The sequence below is a fragment of the Calypte anna genome, chromosome 13 (assembly GCF_003957555.1).
Source record: "Calypte anna isolate BGI_N300 chromosome 13, bCalAnn1_v1.p, whole genome shotgun sequence".
NCBI lineage: Eukaryota > Metazoa > Chordata > Aves > Apodiformes > Trochilidae > Calypte > Calypte anna.
The window spans coordinates 13,491,531-13,508,758 of record NC_044259.1 but is presented as its reverse complement, the minus strand read 5'-3'; the positions used below and the strand labels follow the sequence as shown (position 1 = coordinate 13,508,758).

Below are 17,228 nucleotides of genomic sequence, written 5' to 3'. Positions count from 1 at the left end.
TGGGCCCGGCCCTCCAGCCAGTTCCTAACCCCAAAATAGATATCCCTAAAGGGCAGTACAGGAAACAAGAGCTATGAATACTCCCAAGCCCCTCCCTAGGCCCTCCATCTGCCTTAAGGGAAGAGAGGCAGTGAACATCTTTTTATTTTTGCACTTTTATACAGGCACAAGAAATTTCACTCTGTATCATAGAATAGGGTTAAGCATAAGTACCAAAGCTCTCAATTGTCTCACAGAATGGTTTGGGTTGGAAGGGACCTCAAAGATCATCTAGATCCAACCCCCCCTTGGATATACCCCCAAATATACCTTCCACTAGAGCAGGTTGCTCAAAGCCCCATCCAACGTGGCCTTGATCAAATCCATGGAGGAGTCATCCAGGACTTCTCTGGGAAACCCATTCCAGTATCTCAACACCCTCACTGTGTTGTTGTTTTTTTTTTTCCCATGCTTTTTCTAAATCTATCCTCTTTCAGTTTAAAGCCATTACCCCTTGTCCTATCATCATATGCCCCTTCAGCTGTCCAGGGCCAATACATTTCCTAGAAGCAGAGGATTTTAGGATGCCTCTGGAAACATGGCTACAGCCATGAATGGTTTGATAGGATTACATATAAATACAATTAACAAATGTAGTGTAACAAGGCAACCAGGTTCCACTAATTGCCAGGGAGTGAGCATGAGCTTTTGTCAACCCACCTGGGCCCAATTAGGGTGGGCCCACACTTCACATGAGCAGGACTCGGGGGCCAAGAAAAGGTGAGGCCTGAGACAGAGGTGGGGCTCACTCCTGAGTTAGCCAGCAGAGAGATCAGTCGCTTTCAGCGCAACAGCACCGATCCAGGCTATTCAACACTGTGGGCTATAGGCTCGGATCACTGTTCGTGCGTCTCTGCTGGAACACCTGGTTGGACCTTGAAGCGCTGTACCCTAAAGAAGTTCATCTTGCTACATGTGGGCATAGACCTCAATCTAGCCCGTGCTCAGACGAATCAGAAAAAAGGGATCTAGTCCGGCGCAAACTAGCATTAACAGGAAACCCAAGGAGTCGGGTAAGAAGATCCACTACCATTCCTTCCCTACCACTGATTTACCAAGAAAAAGGAAAAGATGGGATTGTCAGCAAGCACCCCTGTTAATGAGAAGCTGGTGACACTGGCAAAGGAGCAAGAACTCTTCTCTTCCCTGTCCTCTGCAGCTGCGCGGGAACTCTGGCAGGAGGTCAGTAACCTATTGGGAGACCTCCTTACTCAAGAAAGGAACAAAAACATAACCGGATTAGGTGATACCTGGGGAGTGGTGATCAATGCCCTAAAAGAAATAAATGCAGAGGCGGAAGCTGCCATCACTGCTATTGCAGCACTCCCGCTGAAAGCTAGCATTGACACTAGAGCACCACCACCAGAAGCAGGATCTGGTGTTGTCCCCACAGCACCTCCGCTACCCACCCCTCCTCCTGAGGGTGGAATATCCCGGAAGGCATTCCTAGGAGTAAGGGACAACAGCCTTGCCATCAAGGGCATGAGAGGGAAGTTGCACCATTCAATAGCCGAGTTTCTATCAGATATTGGGCCGGAGGAAGAAAAGGAAGCACCTGTTCCGAGCACCGAAAGAAACAAACAAAAGAATGTGAAGATGCCAACAGCCCATGCCCCCGAGATGGGCGGCCTCAGATGCTGCTTGAAACCATCCCTACTGCCACCTCCCAGCTCAGAAAAAGAGCATGGGAAAGAAGCAGCCACCCCACCAGCTGCACCCATCTGCCTGGAGGACAAAATAAAAGCCCTCCTGGAACAAACAAATCAGGCCATGAAATCCTTAGAAAAAAGAATGACAGATATAGAACAACGCTCGTCTTTCCACAAATATTGAGACCCACCCACCCTCCCTGATGATGAGGAGGACATTCCAGCCCCGTTGTTATCAAGACAAAACAACCAAGGCATCAAAGGTGCTGACAAACCCTGACCCGGAAGATGGTCTGGCCTCATCCGCAGTGACATTCTCGAAGGGGATTGGGAGGCCAGCACTGTTGCTTGTCCTGTTCTGCACAATAACAATGGGCCACCTCAATTTGAACAGCACAGTTGGAAAACCTTACAGCAAGCCAAGAAGACCCTAAGAGAGGGAGGATTAAAATCAGAGAGTGGTCAGGCCATCCTGGATTGGTTCTTCACTGCTGACACCAATTGCCCCCACGACTGCCGCAATCTGGCCAGGTACCTGCTTACCCCCTCCCAGCAGATTGTCTGCGCCAAAGAATGGGAACGCCTGGCCCAAGCAGAGGCAAACCGCCCTTGAGCACCCGGGGATCCACTATCAGGGATAACCGCTGAGATGCTCACGGGCTCGGGATGATATGCAGATGTCCAAGTACAGCTGCAGTTCCCGACTGTGCTCCACCACATTGCTGCGCACCTAGCCCGCCGAGCCTTTTACGTGGTTCCAGAGCCTACTCCAGTCCCTTCATTTACTGCTGTTAAGCAAGGGATGAATGAGCCTTTTCAACATTTAGTTGATAGACTCTGGCAGTCCATCATGGCTCAATCCGAGCTGGGAGCAGAGCAGAAGGAATCCATGTTTAAGCTGCTGGCGTTTGAAAATGCAAATCCGAGAATGAAGTCGCTGTTCTCTACTTTACCAAAAATGGCTGACATCTCAGAGATGCTAGAGGTGGCTTCCAGGGCCACCCAAACACAACAAAACCAAGGCATGGCCAGTGCCTTTGCCGCTGCCCTGGAACCCACCCAAAAGCTGCTCGCGGCAGTGGCGCAAAAACTAGACAGAAGGGAAAATCGATACAGAAGGAGAAATCGATCAAGAAAATCCACCCCTGTCTGTTTCCGATGTGGAGCCACAGGCCACTCAGCAAGAGCCTGCTCAGCTACAGTATGGTGTGACGGATGCCAGAGAGACAACAACAACAACCTGGCATCCAGGTCTACAAAAAACAGAAGGCGCAGCGCGCCAGGCCCCCGAGCCATGACTCAAGTAGCCGGGCCAGCGCTCTACACCAGCTCCCTGCCCCAGCCACAAGGGGAAGCCTGGGCATCGATGTGCCCTCAGCAATAGATCTCACGCTGACGACAACACAGGTTTACCGGATACCGACGGGAACGTATGGACCAATATATCAAGAAGATAGCACAATTGGAGGAGAAGGAAATGCAAGGGCTGACTCCCTGGGCAGCCTAGGAATGCAGGGTCCCATAAGTCAGTTCACGAAGGCTCAAAACAGCCATTCCTTATTCCACCAAAATGCCAGGGCATTGAAGCGCATGCTTGCAATTCCATGGGAAGATGCAAAAGGGTTTGTTAAAGCATGCCCTCAGTGCGCACAATTTGGCCCTGCCCTAGGAGTGGGAGTCAATCCACGCGGGCTGCAGGCGGGAGAGATCTGGCAGATGGATGTCACCCACATCTCAGAATTCGGACGACTCAAATACGTCCACGTAACGATAGACTCCTTTTCGGGCATGCTCTGGGCGACAGCTCAGACAGGGGAGAAGGCTCTACATGTGGTCTGTCACCCGACCAATTGCTTTGCTGTTACGGGGGTCCCTCAAGTAGTAAAAACCGACAATGCGCCTGCTTATACAGGTGGAAAAGTCAAGCAGTTTCTTGCTACTTGGGGAGTAAAACACATTGCAGGAATTCCTCATTCGTCTACAGGCCAGGCGATAGTGGAAAGAGCTAATCCCACCCTGAAGACATATCTACAAAAACAAAAGGACAGCAAAGACATGGACCCACAGATGCAGCTTAGCAAAGTGCTTTTTACACTAAATTTGATTAGTCTAAGCCGCGATTCCCAACAACCCCCTGTGTTACTCCACTACTCGTCCCAGAAAATCAACTGCATGCCAGAAGTCCAAATCAACTACAAGGATCCCTCTACAGGTCAGTGGGTAGGGCCCAAGCCGCTACTCCTTACCGGAAGAGGTTATAGCTGTGTCTCCACAGACTCCGGACCTCTTGGGGTGCCCAGTAAATGGGCACGCCCTGCCACCACCAGATCTCTAATGGACAATGGTGCATCATCCAGCACCTCAAACTGAATGACCTTGCCAAACTTGCACATTTGGACATCGTATAATTTTTCTTAGTTGTTGCTTGTGTTCTTCTAGCAACAACAACAACAACAACAACAACAAAACAAACAAACAAAAAAAAACAAAAAAACCCAAAAAAAAACACCGAAAAACAAACAAACAAACAAAAAAAAAAAGGAGAGAGAAATTGTCACTTTTCTAGTATTTGTGTTTATTATGTACTTATTACTATTACGGTAGTTCTTAAAAAAAAAAAAAGGGGGGGGGGGGGAAATGTAGTGTAACGAGGCAACCACGTGCCACTAATTACCAGGGAGTAAGAATGAGCTTGTGTCAAGCCCACCTGTGCCCAATTAGGGTGGGCCCCCACTGTGCATGAGCAGGACCAGGGGGCCAATAAAAGGTGAGGCCTGAGACACAGGCAGGGCTCACTCCTGAGTTAGCCAGCAGAGAGATCAGTCGCTCTCAGAGCAACAGCACTGATCCAGGCTAGTCAGCCCTGTGGGCTATAGGCTCGGTGCACTGTTTGTGAGTCTCTGCTGGAACACCTGGTTGAACCTTGAAGCACTGTAACCTAAAAGAGGTTCGTCTTGCTACAAACAAAGAAATATATTATCAATTAAAACCATAGCACAGCTCCTACAAGAACCTCTTGACAATAATTTGGCTGCTGTGCTCCACCAGATCTTCCCTCTTTACTACGATGTCCGTGCTGGCAAAAGGACTGAGGAGGGAGCTGTTCAAGCTTCCCCCTATCCCGAAGGGACCTGGGAACAGCCCAGCCCCGCCCCGCAGGGCAGATCCGCTATTTCACGCATGGTTCATTCTCGAGGTGCTGCCTGGGGTGAGGTGGAGGAAAAAAAGACCCTCCCACTCCCCCAAAAAGGGGCTGCGGGGGCGGGAATTCTGGCCGGGGGTGGGAGGAGAAAGCCGCTCCGGGTGTCTTTATAGGGCGGGCGGCGGCAGCCGCACGGAGTCTCCTGGCCGGAGCTATGAGGAGGGGTCGGGGGCTGCTCTGCGGCATCGCCCTCTTCCTTCTGCTGCCCCGTAAGTGCAGAGTGCCCGGCCCGGGGGGCGGCTGCGCCTCCGCCCCCCTCCCCTTAACCAGTGCCTCTCGCTGCATGAGCTCCCGGGGAAGAGAGATGGGGTGGGGCGGTGGTGGGGGCTAGTTTGGTGGGGGAGATTCTTTTGCTTCTCCTAAAACCAGCGCATAGCTGTTTCCTCCTGCCCCAGCTTCATGTCCTTAGGCTGGCGGGGGTGAGGCTGGGGCCGGGGTGGTTGAGTGGCTCCTTTTCTGTCTCCCCAGCCGGAGGGGTCTCGGCTGCCTCCGAACCGCAGCCCGAGGTGGTGGTGCCGCGCCGGGCAGCCCCGGCCAGCCCGGGCAGTAAGGAGGTAAGTCACACCTAGAGCTTTATTTTTATTTTGTTTTCAAATGTCTGAATCATTTCCAGGGGGAGAAACGATGTCGCTGTTAGCACAGGATCTTGCGATGGGTGTTTTGTGTTAAGCTGTGCTCACCGGTGAAGCAGAAAACCCATCTGCAGCAACAGGGAAGCTGCTGCAGCTCCTCCGAATCCCGGGAAAGGTTACGGGAGGTGCCTGGCACACGGCACCCACTGACCATGGGGCTGCTCCTGGCGACTCCCATTCACCTTGTGTAAAGGCTTGTGGTCACCAGCTCTCTGTCATGCTTTAAAACCTGGATCTGTGTATCTGTGAAAGGGCAGTGGGGCAATACAACCAGGGGCATTTAGAGTACAGCCGATTAGAGGCATCTGCTTTAGAAGATGAATCCCAGCTGGAAGGTGTTTCACTAATAAAAGCCAACCAGCAGCTCAGGTGTGTCTGATGGTGTCTTAGACCATATATATCAATACAGATCTCATCCCCCTCCTTCCCTTACCGAGACAGGTGCAGTGGTGGGGCAGTTGTCTGAAGCCATTCTGAGAACCTCTGTGGTGTCAGACTTCCCAGTGCTTGCCACAATCAAGAAGTTATCTGTTTCATAATCAAATGAAAGAGGAAAATCCAGATGATGTTATTTATGTTGTGTACCAGAAAAAGAGATGTCACAGCATTATACCAAAGAAAAATCAAGGCATCTCCCTATGGATATGCTCTTATTTTGAAGTTTACATCATCTCTATATGATGAGACTTTCTGAATCTTTATTGTGTCACATTTAAATAGAAAAAAAAAACACCAAAACAAAACAAAATTACAATGAGTCTTTCGTTATGCTAATAACTCTTTAAAATGTCCTTGTAGTGCTGCCTAGAAGTTTTAGCTCTATTATTGCTAAGAATACAAGTACATCTGGATGTTTCCCCTTATACAAATTTGCTGGGTTTTTGGGGACATTTGTTTCAGGCGAGTTCCTTTTGGCTTTAACACCAGTGTTAGCAAAGTTTATGTACAGCTGGGATATTTCAGTTACACAGCAACTGATGTACTATAAAATAGTGGGATTATTGAAGCATAACAGAAAGCATTATTAGTAATAATGCTGTTTGTACAGCCTTTGTGATGACTTTTATGATGATGGAGTCTCTCAGACTCCCCCATTTATGGACAAGGCAACCTCCATTGCTTACATATTAGTTAGCAAAATAACAGACCTACCCTGAGATGTACTGAGCACCTGTGATTCTGTAAACTAAACTCAGCCCCTTGGAATTAGCCACTGTTATATGTGCTAAATGAACTAATTTGCTTTGCATCATCTGTGTGTGATGTTCTGGGAATTGAAGGAAGTAAGAACAAAACTCAGAATATGAGCAAGAAGTTGATGAAAGAAGTTTGTAACTGAGCTTGGAGTTGATGAAGTGTCAAGCAAGCTTATCTCTGGACTGACAGATCTTTCATCAGAACATCCTATTCAGTCAGCCTTGCTTAATTTTGCCTTTAGTTGATCTGGTCTGCAAAATCCTCTTCAGTACTGAATTAGGAAAAAATATGGGTTAATAATCTCAGCAGGTTTTATGGTTGGGTTTGTTGGTTTGTTTTTTTTTCTTCCACATGAATAGAGAAGTCTGTTCTTACCAAATGGGTTATTTCACTTCTAGGAAGTTTATTCATCTGTTTCCTTTATATGAAAGCATTCTGACTTAGAAATGCCCAGCTGCTCTTAGCAGTGGTCCTGTTTTAAGGGACATAAAACTGGAAACCTTCAGAGGCCCTTCTAGTTGGTCCTCTCAAAAGCATATTCTATGTTTTCAGGTTTGTTTTTTTTTTTTAAATGCTTGTTTTAGTGTATGCATTTGACATTGCACTAAAAAATCAAGTCTTTTCTATTAACACCAGTAAGCCTTGGGGAGCTGAGTGTCCTGTGTCCTCATTTGGAGCTGTAGCCAGATTGCAATCCAGAGTTGTGCTAGAGTGCTCAAACACACTAAAAAGTTGCTATTATGGTTTCCAGTCCCTTGGCATCTTGAGGCTAACAAAAGACATCTAAGGAGCTATGTTGTATGGCTTGTATTGGCATTTTCTGCTAGTAAAGGAGCTAGATGAAAATCTTTGGAAGACACACGGACACATGATTCCTTCTGTCCTGTAGTAGGCTCCTGAAAATGTCTTTTTCTGCTGTAACAGCAAAGGAAGCTTTGGTTAGTACCTTGTATATTTGACTTCTGAACACCTGGGGCAAATTGGGATGTGCTGCAATGTGGTCCTGAGCCTGATGCACAGGAGAACACCCCTCTCACGCAGCTGCACCTCAAAGCTCTCCAGCACCAGGACTTGTTGTCTTGTGTGAGCCCATTATTCCTCCTGAGACAGGAGGGTCACTGGTGCAGATACAGCATCTTTCCAGTGTGCCTGTGCTGCTTCCTGGCTCTGCCTGGCTATTCCATGGGTATGCAGCAACCTGTCTGCAGCTGGGAGCCACTATGGCCCATTCCTTCCTTTTCCCAGCACTCTGGGTATGACAGTATAAGGAAGATGAGGTGTGGTTTAAGGTCAGCTGCAATTTATGTTTCTGGATGTGCTCCTTAGTTTGATATATTAGTAACAGGCACTGTCTCTGTTGCATGCAGCATCCACTCAGGACGGAAGTTACAGTAGAGGCAGAAGGCCAAGAGCTCATCTTAGAACTGGAGAAAAATGGGTAAGTGTGCTTGTGCTTTGTGTTATGGTCTTGCTAAAGTAATGAATAAGGATTACAGTGAAGTCAACAGGAAAACCTCCACTGACTTCAACAAGGTTCTGATAAAGACAGGATGAGGAAGTCCTTTTCTGGATTTCAAGGTTATTTCAGGTCTGATTCCCCAGTGATGTTAATCAGCCAACACTGACTGTAACAGCTTTGTCGGCAAAAAGCAGACTGTGACCTGGCTCTCAGTGTAAACTTGGTTTTGCATCATAATTCCTACTACATTAACTAGAAAATGTTGCTGATGTGAAGTGCACTATTTACCAAATGGCTCGATGGTTTAGAGTCTGTGTGACTCTAATGAGGATTTCATTTGCTGTGATGCAAAGAGGTCCTGCTCTGTTTCCAAGGAGAAACGATCCTACAGTTTCAATTCCATTAGTGCCCTTCATGCTAAAGTAGACTGAGAAATTGCTTTCACATTAACTGAAATGCAGTCTCAGGCATGATACAGCAATGCTGTGTGATATCAGAGGGTGTGATGTTTATTGAATTCAGCTGAAGGTGCAGGAGATTAAGATAGGGAGAAAGATTCTGGTCTGGAGGCTGCTGCAGAGGCTTTCTGCCATGTAAGTACAATAGTTTCCAGTGGTGTAAATTTAGCTGCAAGAAGCCTCTTTGCTAAGCAATCTAGTTGAACTGTTGATGTTTTATTTATTTTTAAATGCATCTAAAGACTTACTGATGGAAACACAACCACATATTTGTCTGGTAGATTCAGCAGGAATCATAACCTTAGAATAATGAACCTCACAATGATCCTGGTTGTATTTTAAATGGGCATTCCAACCACAGAGCTTGGGGGCTCAGCTTTTCTCCTGAAAGAGGAAGTGTCGGAGGCCCTTATTAGTTCTGAAGGCAGTGCATAAATCTAAATGATACTCAGAGCATTTGGGAGGAAAAAGATTTTTCTTGGCACCATCTGCAGTAGAAAAGCTGAAATCTGATGGCTGATGAAAGGCAAGTGCATCCTCTGAGGTGTTTCTGTAAGAGGTCACATAAGCTACTGGGGGTTTCAGTGCTGCAAAAGCTGGACACGTTTTGCCAGGCCTGTGTAGAACTGAACAGAAACAGCTATAAAGTCTGTGTGTTTTGGCAACACTCAGCTGAGAAAACCGAAGTGGCAGAAGAGACCATAAGCACTGTTAACTCAGTCCTGTCTAATGCAGGAAATTGAGCTGATGCTGGTCAGCAATGCCAGTCTCTGAACTGAACCTGGAAACAATGTGAGTGCTAATGCTGCTCTGGTTCTCCTTCCTGATGGAAGGACTGACAGGTCTTGTATTTTCTGCATTTACTATGCAAAGGTGAATTTATTTCTGGCCCAGTAAAAGATGGATTAATTCAGCAAGGATGCTTGCTCTTGCCACTTGTGCTCTAAGCATGATGATGTAACCTCCAGGTGCCTTGCAGGAGTGATGCCCTACTATTTCCAGGGCAGCCAAACTAATTTCTGGTGTTAGTAAATAATTATAATAATAGAAGGTTTCTATTGTGTTTATTTCCTGAAATGAATTTTCATTCATTGAAATGTATACACACACAGGCTTAAGTATGTGCACACACTTCCACTGTGGGATGAATTGTCTTACTATTACTGTATTACCTATGAATACAGCTAGTGGTTTGGAGTTCTTTTATTTGTTTTCTTTTTCCTGTGGAAAATGCAAGTGATTCATAGAAGTGTTGGACATGGGAGTCTTACTGGGACTCGGGATCTTAATCAAGAAAGGTGATGGTAAAATCCCAAAATGCAAGACTGGGCTTGGTTAGATGAGAGGCTCTGGAGAGCAGCCACTTTTCTCAGACTTGTGAAGATGTAGGAGTAGTTTAGATACACTGAAAATAAGAGAAATGAAGCAAACAAAACCATGAAGTCCCTGGAAACCCTGTGGGTGCTGTAACTATCAGCATCTGTAGAGCACTCCTAAGTGAAGAGAAGCTGCTTCTCCTTGTCAGAACATGCAGAAAGGCAGAGCCCAGCCTGGCTCCTCAGGTTCCCACACTGGGGCTGCTCCCCAGCACCTGTAAGATCATCACTACCAATGCTTAGTTTATAGGGGAGCCTGATGTTCTAGCTGAGGTTTGGGGTACTGAGAAGTTGCAACATCAGGGACTTCCCTGAAGGGTTTGATCAGCATCCAAACAACAGGAGACATAATGAAATCCAAGGGGGAATTGTACCTTCCAAGCTGTCTGAAATCTGGGTACTCCTGGTTTCAAGCTCACATGAAAGTGGGTATAACAGAACTGCAACTTTAAGGAAAGCATTTGGGGCTTCAAAAATAAGTCCCAGAGTTCTGGGTAATTTAATTGCTCCCAGTATAGAGGAGCCTCTGGAAATCATCTTTGCTGCTTTGCTTCCGATTTGTCCCTGGGCTCGCACATCTGATGCATCTGCTGGGCTCCCTTTTTATTCTCATATCCACATCCCAAACCTCCACCACTCAAAGAAAGCATGAAATTCTTGGCATATTTTGGGCCTGGTTGGGAGAAAATTTACCCGATGGTTTCCAAAGCTAAAATGAGGTATGTCACACTAGTGAAATTGTTGGGGTATTCTTGGTGGGTTAGGTAGCATTGTTACATCTGTATCTCCTTATGGTGATGAGAATGAGATTTTGGGGAATGGAGGAATTCATGGTCTATATGGCTTTGGTAGGCATGCAGCAGCTTCTAAAAATGTGTTGTTTTCAAGATGTGGAAGAAATCTTCACACCAAGCCTGTGATTTTATAGGGCATGTGAGGACATTGTGTTAATACCATGTGAAATCATTGCATATGTTTCTTCAGAACTGTCACCACTATTTTGTAATACGCTCGGCACACATCTGGGTTTGAGCTTCATATATCTAAGGATACAATTACTGCATGAGCAGTTATCTTATTGCATTATTTCCTGTTCAGTGGTGTGATAAGAGGGAACCACACCAAACCAAGCAGACTTAACAGCACTAGTTAACATTTCTGAATAACAACAAAAGTAGATCCCCCAAATGACTCAGGCTTGTTTTAAATTACTCAAAACCATGTCCTGCAGCTGCAGTATTGGGAAGCTCAAAGCTGCACAAACAACAAATACATGGAGAGATGCCTATAAAGCAGCCTTAGATTTGGCTGGGACTTGGGAACAGAAGAATTTGAGTTGCAAACTTTGGATGAAAAGTGACTTTTTAAAAAGGCATTTACATTTATTAACAAAGCAGCTTTGAGTCAAGTATGGAGAGGATGATGAGATAGTCTGTATATGTGTGGCAGCACTGACTGGTGTGAGCCTTTGCTTTCTAGTGAAGGGAAGAATCTTACTTGCACAGCAAAAACCATCATGGAGTCTGCCTTGCATTCACCTGGGTGCAGGAAAAGTATCAGCAAGATTTTTCTCCCTCTTCTCTTCTTCTTTTTGTCTGTCTTTGGGAGAGCAGATTTGGGAAAGGCCTTCTGAGCTGCAAATGGTTGTGAAGGCTTCACCAGAGACTGTCCATGTATCCTGTGCACAGCATGGGGTGAGCTGAATGGTATTTTTTTTACCTGTGTATTTGGGCTGCTTCCTGCTCACAGCGACAATGTTGGCTTGGGGCACTTGGTGGCAAAGCCCCAGTGGAGACACGCAGCAACTGGTGAGGAGAATGCAAAAATAAAATCCAAATCTCATCGTGTCTGGCCTTGGGAGCAATCCAGGAGATACTTTCTAAGCAACAGTGTCTGATAGGCAGTATATAATTTCCAGTTTCTTCTGGCCCCACCTGGGTAGGGCAAGAAAACATTCTCTGCCCTGTTGGATGCTCTCAGCAGGGCAATAAGAGCCCTGGCCTGCCACCTGCATTTCCAGGGCCTCTTCTACCAACTGGGTAGAAGGAAGAGGGGATCATTGCTGCCCTGCCACTGAGCAGAAGGATATGTAGGTTATTCCACTGATGGGGCTACACATCATCAGTGTCTAAGCGGGCTATCCTGCATGGGGAGGGGCTAAAGGTTATGTAAGAAGGAAACTGAGTTTATCCTGCTGCTGCTGTCTCTTGGAGTCTTCAGAAAAACAGGGTTTGGGGAACTCAAAAAGCCATAGCTGCTTTTCAGCCTCCTGGTTCTGTGGGAATCAATTGGTGATTTTTGTGTGTGGGCAGGGAAGAAGAGTATGAGGAAATGAAACCTTTAAGTGTTTTGCTGCCTGACTAATTATCAGCCAGTTTCCCATTTATTTATTTCCCTTTTTCCTCTCCAGGCAACTTTTATAATTCCTGTGGTAAGCCCCTATGTGACAAATTCTGCTTGGGTCCTGTAACATGATTTACACAGTGAATGTCACAGATGATATGGATAGCAAGGAGAGCAAAAAGAGGATGGAGATACTTTAGCATGGTGATATTTTCCCAGGAATTACAAATAGCTGGTTTAGTTCAACCTCAATAGCTGGGGAATTTTCCCTTCTAAACTGCCAGTGTTTACACAGTAAACATATTCTCTGGTGCATCAGTAAAGGCTCTTGAGGAAGGCAGTTTAAGAGTTCCAGGCTTTTTGTCTGGATGAAACTCATGAAGAAAAGAAAAAAAATTGAATTTTCATTGATTTTATGAATGTGCTAGGTTTTGTCTGGAGGTTTCCAGAGATGTGAAATATCTGATTTCCCACTAGTGGTGGATATGAAAAGCAGGCTTGCTTGCTTGTGTTGTCATGGGTAATGTGCTGGTGGTGTTCCAGATGGAATTACCTCAGTTTTTTTTAATAATTTCTTACTTTAGGAAGCATTTAAGTGACTGGGTGGTAAGGGGTCAAGTTCCCTTTCTTACCCTACTTGGATCCTGTTGAGAAGCAATGGATTGGGACCACAACTTGTAGCTGGAAATCTGACCTAAACTTTCTTGGGAGACTCAATTCCCTCCACCCTCAGATGCTGGCCGCCTGACTGGACAGATTTATTGTGATTTGAGGAAAGAGACAGGGGAAGAGATTGCAGGCTTCATTCTTGTTGGTCCCAAGCCTGAATTTTAGGATTCAGTGTTTCTCACAAGAGCTTCATGGACCATTTCAGTTGGGGTTTTTTGGCAGAAATAAAAGATCTCTCTCTCCTAGATACTCACAAGTGCTTTTAATAGGCAGCTGTTTATGCAGGCTGGCCCCTCTGTAAAATGAATCCAAACAAAGTTGCTTAGGGGGACCAAATAATAAGTCCTTCTTGGTCCCATATTAGCAAGAGCACCTACATGCTGCTGGGAGCCTTCCCAGTGCCTATGGTTGAACTCTGGCTGGCAGAGCTGAGCATCTTCACAGGGTCCCCTAGGATGGAGGATCCTAGCCCCTCAGAGACTTTGCAATAGTGGATATTTCACAGGCAAGAGAAAACTGCTCCCATTTATCAGGAAAAAACAGGGGTGACGTTCTCCAGAGCATCTGGGATGTATGCACTTGCCTCAAATGAATGTGTTCATGTAAGAAAACCCCCAGCTTCCTTCTGCGTGTTTGGGGAGCTTTGATGTGCTGTTCAACCCCTCTCCCGCAACTGCTCCTCTGCAAGTATCGAGGAGGCTGGAGTCACAGTTTTGTAACTGTCCCCAAGTGCCATAGGGGCAGCTGTGGGAGAAAGCTGAGTTTCTGCACCAAGCTGTTCCCACTGAATACTATTGGATTGTGTGAGAAGTACGTGACCCGACTGGCACTGTGGGATTGTCCAAAACAGTGCCCAAAATTTTGTCAGCTCTGTGCTGCAGGGTCCTTTGAGGGAGCAGCACAGCAGTGTAGGAGGAGGGTTTATTTTGAACAATGATATCATTGACAGGCTGGAGCAGTGGCCATAGATCACCCCATGTTGGTCATTCAGCAGAAACAGTCCCAAGCCATCTGTACATTATGGCACCAAGCCACTCTTCCTTTGTTTTGGCTTCCTCTCTTGGATTTAACCTGGCTCCAAGGCTTTCTGGGGAACAAATCCTATCAAGAGCAGGGCTATTCCACCCTAAGCCTGAGCTGATCCTGGAGACACTGGCATGCTGCTGAAAGCTTGTTTCTGTTAAAAAGATGTAAGGACTTTCAAGGAAAATCTTGAAAACTTTTTGTGTAGCTTACCCTGGGTTTACAACAGCCTGTGGCTGCAGCTGTGATCAAGGTTTATGCAAGGGAAAGTGCCTCTCATCCCAAACCAGCTTTTCCTCTTACTTCATCAATTTTTCATGCTGATAACTTGTCTAATGAGGGACTCCATTCTGCTTTTAGGAAGGATGGATGTTGCTGGCAATCTACCAGCTATCTGACTGCATCTCGGAAGCCCTTTAAATGATGCTCTTTGCAGCTTTATCTGAGCTGCTGGAAAGTAGTCACTGAGACACAGAAATGTAACAAAAGAAAGGATCAAATCATGCTCTTTTTTCCAAGCTTCCCTCCTAGCAAAGAGGAGCTCTGTGCTCCTTTGGTAATGGTCAATCATGTCTGTCCGAGCTTTGCAGGGCTGAACTCTCTGGAATCAGTTTTGTTCTACCTGGCAGTGATGATGTCCTAAATGATGGGCAGATAAAGGCCACTGCTAATGTTTTGAGGTATTGTGCATGTAACCAGTCTTTCCTGTTTATCTTGGCAACTGATACACATGGAAAAGAGGGAAAAGACTGGCTGATGAATTTGTTACACTCTGAGAGGGAAAGAAAGCTTATTTTCTATTTATTTACAGATTGTTGGAAAGCTTGATGCTAGCTGAGGAAGTGAGCTGGACTGGGAATGAACTTTCACAGGCTCAAAGTGAGGTAGCACCCCAAGTGTGTTGCAAGATGTTCTGTGGTTTTTCCTTTCCTCACTGCATTCCCCACCCCATGCAATAGCACTTCTCAGCAGTGCTGCAAGAGCCCCAGGGCTCCCTTGTGCTAAGGCAAGGAAAGGTCTTTAAAATTTAAAGTGTTGTTTCAATTCAGAATAAGAAGATGGACTGCTCATAGTGAGTCTACAATGTAGCATAGAAGTCAACTGGTGGAGACTAGCATGGCACTCGGCTACCTGATCTATACTTCCAGTTCAGCAGCTGCAGAAATACCCCTAAAAAATCAGACCTATCTGCTCCTTAATCCACACTAAAAGGGTCTAGAGCCTGATTCTGAAGGTAGAAAGACACACACATGCCATATGTTGTCTGGTATCATCCTGTGCTCTGAAGCCTGGTGTGCCAGGCTCCTGATGCTCAGGCATGGGCCAGCTGTTGCAGCACTGTGGGGGCCTGGGGAAGCAGGTAAAAATAGCTCTTCACCAGTGAAATGCTTTACCAAGATGAAGGAGCAAGAAGAAAACATAATGCAATCTTGAATTTGGAATGAAGACAAGTATGCTGTGCCAAGGTCCTACAGCTCACTGGGAATGCCATGGGCTGGTTTCTAATTCTGGCTCGTAGCAGCCCTGGGCAGATGCACACTGGTTCAGTTGCTCTAGATGACAGTGTTTAACACAGACCAGCATAACCTGCCAGAACAATTGCTCAAGTTGCATTTCCTGCAGTTAATGCAATCTGTTGATAAAACTTTGTTTCATGGAGCCCTCGATGCTGAGTCCAGTGACTTCAGTTCAGGGAGATAAGGGAATTGTGTTTTCTGTGGGCATGATGCTTCTGTGATTCCCTCAGTTTACAGACCCATAGATAGCTTGAATTGCAGCAATCTTGCCTTCTAATCACTGACAGATCTAGTGATAAGAATAACAGATCACAAAGAACAAAATGAGCTTTCCTGGGCTGCAGTGACTTTGAAAGTGAGATAAAAGCTGTTGGATTCCTGATGTAAATGGTGTCAAATACAACAGTGGCACACTAGTTTTTTCTGACACTAAGCCATCAATACCTGTTCAGGTGTCTGAGTCTTTGGATGCGGAACTGGGAATCACTTTCAAACATGATAAAGGTTCTGTTTGCTATGCTCTGGCCTAATTTAATTAGGCCAGAAAACATCCAATCCTTATTCAACAGAGGCTTTTCAAGGTATAGTAGAACTGACTGCCACATACCAAACCCCAAGCCAATGAAAAAAAATTTCAGGTTTGCTTCTGATACAGCTTTCTTCATCTAGTCTGAAGAAATTAAGCAAAGCAAAGAAAAAAAATATTTCTTGCTTTCTTGCAGGCCATAGTCCAAAAATCTGTGTATGATATCATTGAACAGGGAGGGATACAGGAGGAGAAAGAGAGCTGCAGTGCTGCTGCATTGCACTGCTAGGATGCACCTCGTGTCCCAGCAAAAGTTGCCCTCTCAGTGGCCTGACAGCACTGTGGGTTGCTACAGAAGTGTGTTTCATAGATAGGGCATATTCTGTGATCTTTCTCCAAATTTTTGGAAATTAGGCCATTGTTTAAAAACTGCTTGAAAACTACTTTTTACTGCTGCTGAGATACACAGGATATGACTTCTTGGTTTTGGTCCAGATTTTAACTTGCTGTACTTTCGTAGGATTCACTGTTTAGCAAATGCAGATGTTCAAAAGAAGGGGGAGGCTGTTTCCTCTTGAACAAAATAAAAATGTTTACTATTCAGTGCCCAGGAGTGCCTTTTGTAGAATTCTGCTATGATCCTGGGATGAAGACAGGGAAAAATATTGTCTATATGAGAATGACAAAAGCAAATTCAGATTGAGGAATCATCATTTTCTGAGGACAAAGATGTGAACTGGCTTCTGGAAAGAAGCTGAAATGCAGGTGCAGGTTGGTTTCTAGTTGTGGTTAGATTAGGGCACTGGAAGAGTCTGAGTTGGAGTTGAGAATTCACACTGGTGTCTACGTGTGTCCTGAATTGGCTTGTTCTGAGCTTGCTGGACTTGGGCATTCTGCATCTAATCCAGTACACCTGGGGCATACTTTTGTAGTAGTTATAAAAACCCTGCACAGAGACTTGTTCCATTAAGGGATGGTAATGAATTGCACTGGATTTCTGTGTTGTTTGTTTATTTGTTTGTTTTTAAAAAGTCCTCATGAAAAAAAATACAATTTTTTCACTTGCAGCTTGTTAGAACTAGATCTCAGTGCCTAATTGGAAACTAATGATAGGCTCTCCTTTACTGTTGTTAATTTG

The 17,228-nt window shown here is 45.7% G+C and overlaps 1 protein-coding gene across 1 annotated transcript in view; it reads left to right on the top strand.

Moving 5' to 3' along the window:
• Positions 1–5,044: 5,044 nt before the first annotated feature.
• Positions 5,045–17,228, top strand: part of ADAM19 (ADAM metallopeptidase domain 19) — a 31,788-nt gene continuing 19,604 nt past the window's right edge. The window contains exons 1-3 of the mRNA XM_030459417.1: positions 5,045–5,099; positions 5,359–5,444; positions 8,087–8,157. Of these exons, the coding sequence (XP_030315277.1) occupies positions 5,045–5,099; positions 5,359–5,444; positions 8,087–8,157 (212 nt within the window). The remainder of the gene's footprint in view (positions 5,100–5,358; positions 5,445–8,086; positions 8,158–17,228) is intronic.